This window comes from Salmo salar, chromosome ssa13, assembly GCF_905237065.1.
Source record: "Salmo salar chromosome ssa13, Ssal_v3.1, whole genome shotgun sequence".
NCBI classification, from domain to species: Eukaryota; Metazoa; Chordata; class Actinopteri; order Salmoniformes; family Salmonidae; genus Salmo; species Salmo salar.
This window is the reverse complement of record NC_059454.1, coordinates 57,223,954-57,239,079: the sequence shown is the minus strand read 5'-3', so window position 1 is coordinate 57,239,079 and position 15,126 is coordinate 57,223,954. Positions and strand designations below refer to the sequence as shown.

General features: G+C 42.2%; 1 protein-coding gene across 1 annotated transcript; it reads right to left on the bottom strand.

Moving 5' to 3' along the window:
- Positions 1–7,748: 7,748 nt before the first annotated feature.
- LOC106567494 (protein sprouty homolog 4) lies at positions 7,749–13,746 on the bottom strand. Its single transcript, XM_014136788.2, has 2 exons — positions 13,554–13,746; positions 7,749–11,439 (listed from the first exon to the last, which is right to left on the bottom strand). Exon 2 carries the CDS (start codon positions 11,405–11,407, stop codon positions 10,451–10,453), a length of 957 nt encoding a protein of 318 aa, XP_013992263.1. The 5' UTR covers positions 11,408–11,439; positions 13,554–13,746; the 3' UTR covers positions 7,749–10,450.
- Between the last annotated feature and the right edge of the window lie 1,380 nt (positions 13,747–15,126).

Here is a 15,126-nt window from a genome sequence, read left to right as displayed (position 1 = left end):
TGTTTTGACAGTCCAACTGTGTGTCTGCTGTGGCTGTGGCTTTCTCTCACTGTGACTTCCAGAAAGGTGTGGCCTTACAGTAGGGCACATGTGGCCTGAACAGAACAAAGTCCTCTATAGGTGGAGGACTGGTGACACACTTCTGTTGAAAGAAGGGCTTTGCTATCTACTAAGCTAACATATGGAATTATTTTAAGATGGTCATACCATGGATCATTAAGCTATTTGATTTTGAATTTTAGGACCTCTGTATGTAAAAAAAGACATATATATATATATATATATATATAAAAAAATTATTTGATAAAATATAGAAATTCACTGAATAACACTTTCATAAATGGCAAAAAAGATAGTAAAAAATCTTAAGGAATAAGGTTTTATAGTTTCTCTCCTATATCTAGGAGATAAGAGAAAGCCCCGAAAATATCTATTTTTTTTACCCCTTTCTTTTGTTGGCACAAAACTACCTCCATACTTCCATTTGTTTGTAAGGGTTATTTTCAGACGAGTCCAGTGACACTTGTGGGGGTAGAGCCAAACGGAGAACACCATCGTGTTCATGAGTCTCATCTTTCCATAGAGTGTCATAATAGTTAGTAAGCCAAACTGTTCGGACGCTACAGCTACAGACGTTTTCAGCTACAGACGTCTCCTGGTCTGACAAATAGTGCTGTAGCTCTGCCACTTTCCACTGCAGATGCGGAAGGCCGATAGCGGCTGGGATGGATTGAGTTCAAACTGAGAAATTTTGAAGGGAACATTTTTTTATAATGTTAATTAGATGACGCACAGGATTTGAAATGATTACCCAGACTACCTACATACGCACACACACACATAACACACACATGCATATGGACACAACACACAGAAATACATACAAACACACACGTACACATACACACACATTTTCACACTCATCATATGCTGCTGCTACTCTGTTCTTTATTTTACTCGTATTATTTTCTATCCTTGTGCCTAGTCACTTTACCCTGCTTTACCCCGCACACTGACTCGGTACAGGTACCTCCTGTATATAGCCTTGTTATTGTTATTCTTATTGTGTTACTTTTTATTAAAATTTTTTACTTTAGTCTATTTGGTAAATATTATCTTAACTCTTCTTGAACTGCACTGTTGGTTAAGGGCTTGTATTTGGCGCATAAAGTTAAATAAAGTTTGATTTGATGTACATACAGTGCATTCGGAAAGTATTCAGACCCCTTGACTTTTTCCTCATTTTCTTTCCGTTACAGCCTTATTCTAAAATGTATTAAATAAATAAAAATCCTCAGTAATCTACACACAATAGCCCATAATTACAAAGCAAAAACAGTTTGTTTTTTTAAATTTGCAAATTTCTAAACAAAAAAACTAGCATTCAGACCCTTTGCTATGAGATTCGAAATTGGCATCAGGTGCATTCTGTTTTCATTGATCATCCTTTAGATGTTTCTACAACTTGATTGGAGTAAGATGGTGCCAACAGAGATGGTCGCCTCGCTTTGAGTCCTTACGAAACTATGCAGTATTTTGTTTTTTTTATGTATTATTTCTTACATTGTTACCCCAGGAAATCTTAAGTCTTATTACATACAGCCGGGAAGAACTATTGGATATAAGAGCGACGTCAACTTACCAATATTACGACCAGGAATACGACTTTTCCGAAACGGATCCTCTGTTTGGACCACTACCCAGGACAATTGATCTAATCCCAGAAGCCGACTCAAGACAACGGCGCCGCAGAAGGGGCAGACTGAGCGGCCTCCTGGTCAGGCTCCGTAGACGTGCACATCGCCCACCGCTCCCAAGTCTACTACTCACCAATGTCCAATCTCTTGACAACAAGGTAGATGAAATTCGAGCAAGGGTTGCCTTCCAGAGAGACATCAGAGATTGTAACATTCTCTGTTTCATGGAAACATGGCTTTCTCGGGATATGTTGTCGGAATCGGGTCAGCCACCGGGCTTCTCCATGCATCGCGCCGACAGAGATAAACACCTCTCTGGGAAGAGGAAGCGCGGGCGTGTATGCTTCATGATTAATGACTCATGGTGTAACCATAACAACATACAGGAACTCAAGTCTTTTTGTTTACCCGACCTAGAATTCCACAAATCAGATGCAGGCCATATTACCTTCCAAGAAATTTCTCATCAGTTATCATCACATCTGTGTACATTCCCCCTCAAGCAGACACCAAGATGGTCCTAAAGGAACTTCACTGAACTCTAAGTAAACTGGAAAGGATATATCCTGAGGCTGCATTTATTGTAGCTGGGGATTTATGATTTTTAGAAAGCAAATTTGAGAACAAGGCTACCTAAATTCTATCAGCATATTGATTGCACTACACGCGGGGGTAATACACTCGACCACTGCTACTCTAACTTCTGCGATGCATACAAAGCCCTCCCCCGCACTTCCTTCAGCAAATCTGACCATGACGCCATTTTGCTCCTACCATCTTATAGGCAGAAACTCAAACAGGATGTACCAGTGACTAGAACCATTCGTAGCTGGTCTGACCAATCGGAATCCACCCTTCAAGATTGTTTTTATCACGCGGACTGGGATATGTTCTGGTCAGCCTCAGAGAATAACATCAACCTATACGCTGACTCTGTAAGTGAATTTATAAGGAAGTGCATTAGAGATGTTGTACCCACTGTGACTATTAAAACCTACCCTAACCAGAAACCGTGGATGGATGGCGGCATTCGCGCAAAACTGAAAGTGCGAACCACCACATTTAACCATGGAAATAGGTCTGGGAATATGGCTGAATATAAACAGTGTAGTTATTCACTCCGCAAAGCAATCAAACAAGTGAAATGCCGGTACAGGGACAAAGTGGAGTCGCAACTCAATGGCTCAGACACGAGACGTATGTGGCAGGGTGTGCAGGAAATCACGGACAACAAAAAGAAAATCAGCCACTTCACGGACAACGACATCATGCTTCCAGACAAACTAAACACCTTCTTTTCCCGATTTGAGGATAATACAGTGCAACCGTCGTGGCACGCTAACAAGAACTGCACCCTCCCACTCCTTCTCAGCGGCTGACGTGAGTAAAACATTTAAACGTGTTAACCCTCGCAAGGCTGCTGACCCAGACGGCATCCCCAGCCGCGTCCTCAGAGCAGGCGCAGACTAGCTGGCTGGTGTGTTTACGGACATATTCAATCGCTCCCTATCCCAATCTGCTGTCCCCATATGCTTCAAGATGGCCACCATTGTTCCCGTACCCAAGAAGGCAAAGATAACTGAACTAAATGACTACCGCCCCATAGCATTCACTTCTGTCATCATGAAGTGCTTTGAGAGACTAATCAAGGACCATATCACCTCCATCTTACCGGCCACCTGAGACCCACTTCAGTTTGCACACCGCCCCAACAGGTCCACAGACAATGCAATCGCCATCACCCTGCACACTGCCCTATCCCATCTGGACAAGAGGAATACCTATGTAAGAATGCTGTTCATTGACTACAGCTCAGCATTCAACACCATAGTGCCCTCCAAGCTTATCATCAAGCTGGAGGCCCTGGGCCTCAACCCCGCCCTGTGCAATTGGGTCCTGGACTTTCTGACGGCCGCCCCCAGGTGGTGAAGGTAAGAAACAACATATCCACCTCGCTGACCCTCAACACTCGGACCCAACAAGGGTACATGCTCAGCCCCCTCCTGTACTCCCTGTTCACCCACGACTGCATGGCCATGCACGCCTCCAACTCAATCATTTGCAGACGACACAGTAGTGGGCTTGATTACCAACAACGACAAACAGCCTATAGGGAGAAGGTGAGGACACTCTGAGTGTGGTGTCAGGAAAACAACCTCTCACTCAACGTCAACAAAACAAAGGAGATGATTGTGGACTTCAGGAAACAGCAGAGGGAGCACCCCTCTATCCACATTGAAGGGACAGCAGTGGAGAAAGTGGAAAGTTTTAAGTTCCTCGGCGTACACATCAACGACAAACTGAAATGGTCCACCCACACAGACAGTGTGGTGAAGAAGGGGCAACAGCGCCTCTTCAACTTCAAGAGGCTGAAGGAATTTGGTTTGTCACCCAAAACCCTGATAAACTTTTACATATCCACAATCGAGAGATAGCAACATGTCATGCTGTATCACAGCCTGCTACGGCAACTGTTCCGCCCCTCAACTGCAAGGCTCTCTAGAGGGTGGTGCGGTCTGCGGGGGCAAACTACCTGCCCTCCATGACATATATAGCACCCAATGTCACAGGAAGGCAAAAAAGATCATCGAAGACAACAATCACCCGAGCCACTGCCTGTTCACACCGCTACCATCCAGAAGGTGAGGTCAGTACAGGTGCATCAAAGCTGGGACCGAGAGACTGAAGTACAGCTTCTATCTCAAGGCCATCAGACTGCTAAACAGCAATCACTAACTCAGAGGCTGCTGCCTGCATGGCTACATACATATACAATCACTGGCCACTTTAAATAATGCCACTTTAACAATGTTTACATATCTTACATCACTCATATCATATGTATATAATGTATTTTATACCATCTATTGCACCTTGCCTATGCCGCTCGGCCATCGCTCATCCATATATTTATATGTACATATTCTCATTCACCTCTTTTAGATTTGTGTGTATTAGGTAGATGTTGGGTAACTGTTAGATTGCTTGCTAGATTTTATTGCACTGTCGGAACCAGAAGCACAAGCATTTTGCTCCACTCGTATTAACATTTGCTAACCATGTGTATGTGAAAAATAAAATTGTATTTTATTTGAGTCCACCTGTGGTAAATTCAATTGATTGGACATGATTTGGAAAGGCACACACCTGTCTACAGTATATAAGGTCCCACAGTTGACAGTGCATTTCAGAGCAAAGCCGTCGGGTCGAAGGAATTGTCTGTAGAGCTCCTAGACAGGATTGTGTCGAGGCACAGATCTGGGGACGGTTACCAAAACATTTCTGTAGCATTGAAGGTCCCCAAGAACACAGTGGCCTCCATCATTCTTAATGGAAGAAGTTTGGAACCACCAAGACTCTTTCTAGAGCTTCCCACCAAGCAAAACTAAGCAATCAGGTGAGAAGGGCCTTGGTCAGGAAGGTGACCAAGAACCCGATGGTCACTCTGACAGAGCTCCATAGTTCCTGTGAGGAGATGGGAGAAACTTCCAGAAGGACAACCATCTCTGCAGCACACCACCAATCAGGCCTTTATGGTAGAGTGACCAGACGGAAGCCACTCCTCAGTAAAAGGCACATGACAGCCCGCTTGGAGTTTGCCAAAAGGCACCTAAAGACTTTCAGACCATGAGAAACAGGGTTCTCTGGTCTGATGAAACCAAGATTGAACTATTTGACCTGAAGCGTCTCGTCTGGCGGAAACCTGGCACCATCTCTACGGTGAAGCATGGTGGAGGCAGCATCATGCTGTGGGGATGTTTATCTGAGGCAGGAACTGGGAGACTAGTAAGTATCGATGCAAAGATTACCGGAGCAAAGTACAGAGAGATCCTTGATGAAAACAACCTGACAGAACTTGATAGCATCTGCAGGGAAGAATGGGAGAATCTCTCCAAATACAGGTGTGCCAAGAAGACTCGAGGCTGTAATCGCTTGTGTGAAAAGACTTCTGTCAATGTGATATAAGTTTTTTTTTTATAAACGTGCAAACATTTCTAAAAACCTTTTTTTGCTTTGTCATTAGGGGGCTTTGAGTGTAGATTAATGAGGGAAAAAACTTTTAAATCAATTTTACAATAAAGCTGTAACGTAACAAAATGTGGAAAAAGTCAAGGGGTCTGAATACTTTCCGAATGCACTGTATTCAGACCCTTTACTCTGTACTTTGTTAGGCATCTTTGGCAGTGATTACAGCCTCGAGTCTTCTTGGGTATGACGCTACAAGCTTGGCACACCTGTATTTGTGGAGTTTCTCCCATTCTTCTCTGCAGATCCTCTTAAGGTCTGAATACTTTCTGAATGCACTGTATCGACCTCAAATACCCCATACACTGATCTGGTACTGGTACTCCCTGTATACAGCTTCATTCTTGTGTATTTTATTCCTCTTGTGTTGATATTTTTATTTCAATTCATATTTTTTAACACTGCATCATTGGGAAGGGCTTGTAAGCAAGCATTTCAAGATAAAGACTTCACCTGTTGTATTTGGCGCATGTGACAAATAAAATGTAGGAGAATTATACTATCAGAGTAAGGACAAACCAGAATAAAAGTTATAGGAACTGGTACTCTATTTGATGAAGTCGGCCATAACTGTTTGTTTATTTGTCATGTAACCCCCCTTTAACAGATATTTTCACAGCTTTGATCATAATGGAATTTAGGAAGTGCTGCACATGGGAGCCATCAGCAAGAAAGCACAGCCGTTCTAACCTGCAGGGTGAGAGAATATGCTGTGTGAAGGGGTGTGACGACCTTATTCTCAACATTGTGCACTGACCTTAAGCATGAAGCAGCACACTTCCTAACAGCTCAGCCAAGAAATACTAGGGTTAGCTAAGATAATAATACTGCCCCTACCAGTATTACGGTTTCACCCTCCTGTATGAGAGAGGTGGGTTTGTTCACTTTACTTGCTGCAATTTAAATGCCTGAGCTGATGATGTGGTGGAGGTGTGTGGTAGGGAAGGAGGGAGGGAGGGTAGCGCAGGGTGGGGAGATGACAGGCAGGCAGGTAAACAGGCAGGTTTGTCTCAGATCTCACCTGTTCTAACAGACAGGCCCCAGAGCCACAGGCTGCAGCGGAAGCCTCAGCTCAGCCAGGAGGGGAAGTCAACTCAGCTCCTCACTCATCTCTCCCAGGTGCTCACAGGTAACACTCAGGAAACAGGGCCCTGCCTCCCCTTGGGGGTGGGGGGGGAGGGGGGGGAATCGGCAAAGGTCGGCCCAGGGGAAGGGGGCGGAGTGGAGGGAGATATTCCAGCCACGTACGGTGGTGTGCTTGTTGGGAGATAAGGAATGTTTCACATCTAGACATAAAATACCACCCCTTAATTATGCAGGCAGTCAGTGTTTGCACGCACAACTTGGAAGGATAATACCCTCTCATGTTGCTGTTTTTTCCAAATTGAGGAAAGGATTTGCTCAGCACGGTCTTTCCTACTTACAGTTACACACAACCAAGACCTTATCTTTGACTTTGATTGGAAATTTGACCAGGGCATGTTTCTGTCTGACTGAGGAAATATCTGAATTATTAGTCGTAAAATGTCATATTTTCTTGCAGAAAAATGTAGGGTCAAGCTGCTTATTCTGGCTTGAATTGGAGTGTGGCTTACTGCTCTTTTATACGAGAATAATACCATTTAAACTAAGAGGAAGGAAATTCAGAAAGTGGAAACATTCAAATGAAACAGTGACTACCACTAAATGTTTTGATTGAAAATTATTAACAGTTTTAATTTGGTCCTCTGAGAATGAGCAGGAAACAGCCTTTTTCCGACCCACGTTTTTATTCCGTAACTTCCAACCATAACTCCCCAGCTCCAAAATCAACAAAATGACAAACTAAGTCTAACTATGGAAACTGAACTCCTTTGTAGCGTTAAAACATAACCATCTTCCTCCAACCATGCGCATCTCTAAAAGACATGGCAGAAGGCCAGAGTATGGACTGATATGGTTCCCGTCTGTCTAAGAGTTCAGTTTGTGTATGGTTCAAGTAGATGAATATCAGTAACAAGAGACAAAAACAGACACCACAACTTGTTTATATTTAACAATATATATTTCCAATGTCAATGTACATTCCGTTTCGACATAAGCTTTCTTCGAACAAAAGTTGGCATCTAAATAAATACTATATAAAATAGAACTTCAAAATAAATATATCTATAAAGGGAAAATGTTATATGTGAGAATTTTTCTTTTTGTTATATTTTAACAAAACAAAAGCTCTTTTTCAATCAACATTGACATGGCAAACGCACAGAAATTGAATAGCAGAAGCCAGCAGTTTAAAAGGTTCTTTTGATTGAGTTGAAGAAAATTCTAGTGGCCACAGTGTACCACAAAATGGAGTTTAAGTCACAGCATTCTAACAGGGAAAAAAAGTTTAATCATTGAGTTGTCATGGTTGGTCATCATTCAATACCTTAACAGGCCAGCAAACACATGGCATAAACATAAAGCTAATGCAGTTTGGAGCTAAGGATTTTACCCTAGCCACAGTGAGAGACAGACATTTAAAAAAAAGCAGAAAAGCAAAAGACAACCACTATTAAACAAGATGGAATGGAATGTAGCTTGAGAGAGTTCTCTTTCCCTACCGGTGGTTTTGACAATTTATGCACAGCAGCTGTATTTATCAATCAAGCCAAGGGTATTTGTCGGACAACTTGGGAAGGGAAAAAAAGTTGCGACACTGAGCACAAAAAGGACTAAATGGGTTGATCCGGATAGGCCGAAATTGTATTCCTTCAGTTTCAGGGGCACTGAGGGACTGGGAATTAGCTTCGCCTCTCTCCTGCTAATTAGGCATGAATAGCATAAACAGAGGTATTTTTATTGCAGGGCACACTTTTCTAAGTCAAGTGCTTATGATAGAAATATGTCTTCCCCCCACCCTCTTCCCCTCAACTTCACCCCCAAAATATATATCTACATATCTCTATATATTTTGTACTGAATTCTAGTTATAATGTACCATGCAATTTTTCAAGGACATTTAAAACTCTTCTAAAGAACATGTGTCTTGAAACTATTTACAACAGCATGTCACCTGCATAGGTCTATTTCTATAACATATTGTCAACACATTTGCAATTTTTCCCTGGCTTTGCCAGCCACAAAATCATTCCCAATTTTGGCACCTTTCCTTGGATTGAATTGCAAACATTTGAAAGTAATATTGCCTTATACATTCAAGACTAAGAACAGTGTTTTTTCCTGTATGTTTTCTGCTTTGTGCAACAAGACAAGTACAAACATGAGAAGGTGACAGGTCCTAATGTTATTAGGGGACCTTAGAACCAACATGACAGAAATATGCCAAACTGAAGCAAACTGCAAAAAGGGCACCGTACCTTTAAGAACAATTGCCTTCTGACCATTTGGCAAGTGCATAACACATATGATCCCTTAGACAGCTAAACAAGCTATACTAAACTCCTTTTGGCAAAGTCATTGGAACTCCATGCAAGACACAAAAATAGATTGAGAAAATAAAGATCAAGAATATTTCTAACATAAGACAAACTACTTTTTTTTTGAGTAGTGGGGTATACAATGTGGACTCAAAGTAGTTCACAGAGTAATGCAAAATACATTAAGCCTTTATACTTAATACTGTGCTTTAGTCCATCATAAGAGGTTTGCTTCATCTAAAAAGGTTGTGCAAGTGGCAGATTGGATTTAACTAAGGCTGGCTAGATACGCTACAACTTCACTCTACCTCTCCCTCTTCCTGAAAACGCTATTTTCCACCCATTTCCTCTCAATCTTCCTAAATAATTCACCATTGCCCCTTTGCCCTTTTTAAACGGTTCTTCGCCTCTTGTGCAAAGTGAAGTCAACTGGGCTTTCAAGCAGTTTTGACGTGCTAGACCAAATTCTACTGATGAGGAACAATCCCTGAGGAGGTTTTTCGACAACACATCCACATCTAGCACTGGGGTTAAGCACTAAGTTACATCATGCAGCGCATGACATGCAATTTTTCTGAAGTGATTGGTAAAAGCTAGGTTAAAATCGATATTACGTTTCCCCTCAAGGAAATAGAAAGTGATCAAGTCAGGCAATCCTAAACACAGTTTTTCACTCACTTGTGGTATGACCTTACATATTGTACGAGCACACAAACAAGAATATAAAAAACAGACTATTGCTCCAAAGCCACATGACTACCTCTCACTTTGTCACCTTGACCTAAAAAGCTCAACATCAAGCTAGCAACAGGAAAGCTTGTGTGGGACTGAAACCTAAAGAATGTTCATATATAGGGGAGAGTAGGTGGTAGTTTCACTTGAAGTATCCTAAACTACCAAAAAGGAAAACCAACAGTTTGCAAAAAATAGAGGGAAACTGCTTTGGAACAGGCTTATTTTCTCAAACATATATCTTTATGTTAGGGGAAAAACAACTGGTGTCCAATTTGTCATGGAGTAGCTAGCTATCATGAAGCTATAAATTCAGAGCCGTATAGAGGGAGTATGACTTGTGCCTTCAGCCATTTTATAAAACAAAATCCACCAGTCTGTTACACTTATAAGGATGAGTTCTGAGGCAAGCAGTTGTCTAGGCCAACAGATCTAGCAGACAGACCTATTTTAACTTGTGTGGCATAACATCACTAGAACTGAGAAGGACAGGTGTGAACCCTTCTGTAAGTACCATAGTTTTTGGGAGGTCCTCCAGCAGGTGGGGGGATTGGTCTATCCAAAGGGTATTGATAAGGCAACAGCCAGTTAGTATCATGAGGACTGTTTCTCCTGGCCTCCAGCCTTGGCATCCATACTCTTACAGGCCTGCTGGGAGTTCTTGCAGCGGCAGCCCGGGCGGCTGGTTTTATCGTAGCACTTCTGTGACAGTTTGACACAGCCCATGGCGGGCAGGTAGCACATCATACAGGGCAGCACCAGGGACATGGCCGTCATGAAGGACCAGCGTGCGCAGCAGTTAGACTGTTGGCAGGAGCATGGACGGTCGGCGCAAGAGCCCTCATCGTCCTCATCCTCGGTGCAGTGGTAGAAAATGCCCTTGACCAGGCACATGCAGGTGGCCGAGTCCACCAGGCTCTGCACCGAACACAGGCACTCCTGGTTGCACACCCAGCAGGAAGGCAGGGTCCGGGGCAGGGTGCACTCTGTGCAGCGGCACTTACCACATGTCTCACACAGCAGCATGTGCTTCTTGTCCACCACCATGGCCCCCTGGGCAGCAGCCTTTAGGTCCAGAGGCTTGGAAGTGAGCACCTTGGGCTCGCAACAGGGGGTCCTGGTGGTGACTACTGTGGACCTGTGGTCCACCACGGGGGTAGGGGCTGCGTGGTCCAGCAGCCTCTGGTCTGACGAGGTGCTGCTGCTACTGCTGATGGAGCTGGGCCGCCCGCTGAAGGAGATCCAGGGATGTGTGGTGGCATCGTTGGGGTCGCAGCGTGCCAGCTTGGGGGCCCCTAGCAGTGGCTCGTGGGGCCCCCTTTTGGCAACCTTCTGGCTGGGGGGTTGCTGGGAGACCACAGCCGGACTGTCAATATAGTCATTCTCCATGTGAGAGGACTTCATCTGGTCGATGGGGAAGATGGTGAGCGGGTGCTGTAGCCTTCCATAGGGGACACTACTGTCCAGCAACGGCTGGGATATAATGAAGGAAGACACTCCAGGGATGTGGTGGGGAACCCTTGACTCCATCTGTGCAGTTGTGTCCCTCATACAGCAAACAGAGAGTTCAACATCTAGCAGTCCTGCAGAAACATAGAGATGACAGTCAGCCTCCTGGAATGGCTACCCTACTTACACAAACCCATATCTAACACGAGGCTCTCAGTCGGTGGTTGTACAAAATATGAGTCAGCATAAAATCTATATTCTCAACAATGACTCATAGCAGTAGATGGTACTGATGAAAGTTACATTCAGAGAACGTCCTATATCGGTTTACAACTAATATTCACAAGCACGCTATTTCAAATAAATTCTAATAATACATTGTTTTCGAATGCAATACAATCAACATTAATATGTAATTTACTCAATTCACATTCCACACTTTCTCATGAGAAAAAAATAACCACAAGGCCAAAATTAATTGGGAGACTTGTATGCAAAAATAATTACAACCTAGACCAAATTAGATTAAGACCAAGAGGGGCCCCATAGACCAGATTGAGACTAACACATGACTTTAAGTGATATAAATACATTCACCAAAGGACCAGTCATAGATTCAATAGATATTGCTTCTTTTTTTTTTAAAAGATGATTGGTGAGAAGACATAAATCCATGTGCAATGTTGATTTTATTGCATTTGATCTGTGTTCATTTTGCCTTAAAAGGTTGTAAGTTATTCTTAATGTACTGATTGCATGAAGTAGGCCTTGGCTGTTTCACAGGGCTAGACAATGTGTGTAGTTAAAAAAAACGAACAATTATTCATGGTAGTAAAAACAAATAACAAATGTACCCATCTGATCTTCACAAAAGGCAGACACTGGTGTTTGGAGAGGATCTCTTTTGGTGCATGCAGACTACGGTTCCATATGACTACGAGCCAGTATGCAGAAACTAGACAACTAGAATGAGTAAGTAGACTAGACAATAACTACAACTATTTAACTTCCCAATAGATCTACAGGACAAAAACAGTTGCTACTCAGCAGTTACTCTATAGTAGCCACTACAATGTAGTGTGGTAGGTTACAGGTTGTTAGACATAAGGAAGTAGAAATGCATTAGATAATAAAAGAGTTGTTTGAAAATCGACCTATAGCCTATATGTCAAGAATGATGGAGTAGGCTATGTAGAGAAAATAACATGTATAGGGGAATTCTATCAACTTTATAATATTTCATATAGTGTTGACCAATACATCTCTCAATAGATTATTTCATTGAAATAATTATGTGATTGTCAGATCATTTGCCAGAGAAATAGTCACAGAACCTGAATATAGCCTAATTGTGACTATAATGCTGTGTCTCTCAGATCTGCAAAAACCAGTTTATGAAGAACAAACCTGAACAACTGAACAAACCTGTTGCGACATTGCTGGCAGGGGGACAAATGCTCCTGATCAAATGTAGGACCCTAGTGAATCCACAGAAGGTACAAGTGTCCCCCTCCCCTCAATGCGGGTGAATTGAGTGATCGTAATCGGAGGCGACGCGGCACCACAGTCGCTAGAAATATTAAATACATGTAAAATCGGATTAAATATTAATCGAGACACGATGATAGCATCATTCGACAAGTAACGTTAATTCACAATAATAGCCAAATCGCATACAGAACATAGGCTGTTTTTTTTTACGCGCAAGTCGCTATTGATTTATAAAAGGAGGGTGGCCGTTTAGACCAAAACACTGCTTCATTTTATTGGACAAACGGTTTCTTTTAAAACGTTGAGTTATTTAAAGGAATAGATGACAAAACCACCTGACATATGCATATGATGTGCCAGCTCAAACGCTGCAGAGAAGCGTCACGCAAAGATCCTCAATAATGCGAATGGTGAGCAGTCCGTTAGTTATACCTTAGACTGTTTGTTTTTAAACACAACACCATTTCTCAGATGTGTATAAACGGCTTACAACCTAGCCTATCATAATGAACGATTATTCGTATTATTATTCATCTCTCGCCCACAACCTTGTAGGATCCATGGTTAAATATTGACAAAGTGTAAATACGGGAACAGCTTGTTGTAAAAGAGCAAGCTTTTTTTCAGCGCACACACATAAACCACAAAACTGAAGTAAACACAACAGTATTCTAATTTTTTCAACCAAAACGTGATGGGATACCCAAACCCGCCTAGCCTATGTCGAAAACGTCATAAATCCGAGAGAATAACTTACTTTTCCAGACTAGCAGCGCATTTCTCTGTTGAGCTTGACGACTGCATGTATATTCCAAAGATATTACTCCCAAGTAAAGAAAAAAGGCCAAGGCGAAAAATTATTAAACACTATCCACTCGATGCGTACTGCGGTCAGGACACTGGCATTTTGATACGATGTTGCAACTACATGGGGAAATGGGTTTTTATGAATGGGAGGGTAAAGAACAAACTGCGCAGATGCATTGACCGATTTTTTTGTGAATGGGAGGGCAGAACGACTCAGGGCTCAAATGCAGGGGTTACATTTTTATGAATGGGAGGACTCCGAATTTCATTGCGCAAGCGTAATACCAAGATTTCATGAATGGAAGAATTGGGAGCTTTTCGTCACAAGGGCAATGTCATAGAGAATTAAATGAATGAGGCAGCTATGAGTCTCACACCATGCATTCACTCATTCATGTTTCCCAATGGGCCTTCGACCAGAAAGGGAACGCTAATTTACGAATATTTAACCTCATGTTAGGGCCATTGTGACCATTTTCAATTGTGTAATGGGAAATAACATTAGGAAAATAAATATTTGATCTATTTTCAACCAAGAAATTCAATATGATGAAGTTGAATCAACGTGGAAAACTGATTGATTTGCAAAAAAAACATACACGTAAGGGATTTTTGTCTTTTTTCACCGATCTTTTACCATAAATCCAATGACTGGGTGTCATTTTTGGTTGAATTCACGTTAGTTGACAACTCATCCAAATATCAATCAAAACTAGACATTTAACTGACGTCTGTGCCCAGTGGGATTTGTCATTATGTGGCACACTATTGTAGTGTAAAGAAGGTTACGTTTATTTTGTCGTTATTATAGAGTAGGCTATAGAAAATGCATCCACATTCCACACTAATGTATCTAAATATGTTCTCCAGAAAACACACAAGCATTAGCCTATGGAGAGCTGCGTAAACTGCGAATAAAATTCTATGCAGGAGAGCTTTGTTAGATCAAAGCTTGGCCCCAAATGTAAAACCTCTAAATTAATATGTTTGCTCAACCTAGATTGGGGCAAATCGGCTACTATATCGTATTATATCAATAACTTTAGGAGGCCTACATGTAGGCTACATTGTGGATCACAATTCAAAGGGCAGAACAACGACATTTTTAGATTGCTGTTGCTTAGCCTAGCTCTTGTGTTTATATTTATTTACATTTACGAATAAGGTCATTTTGCTTTCTCCATTTAGTGCAGTTGCAGTTTGAGTCGAGTCCTTGCGCAGTAAAAGGCCAGTTTATGACGCCAAACTGTGAAACGCAAACAGCATGAGGGCAGGCAGGATTCACAAAAGAACAGGATGTTGTTGATAAGGACCGAAACCACAATAAGGAAATTAGTGTGAATTTCCTTTTTAACATCCCACTGTCTGCCCTTCCCCCACGGATAGCAGCTTCCAGCTTGTGCCTGTAATGCTCTGTCAAAGGTTAATAGTCCACTACATTAGCACAGATTTCCATGACAACCTAACCAACCTAACCATCATTTTAACTGCCAAATTGTAATTGTTTGGGAGTGCTTGCTCAA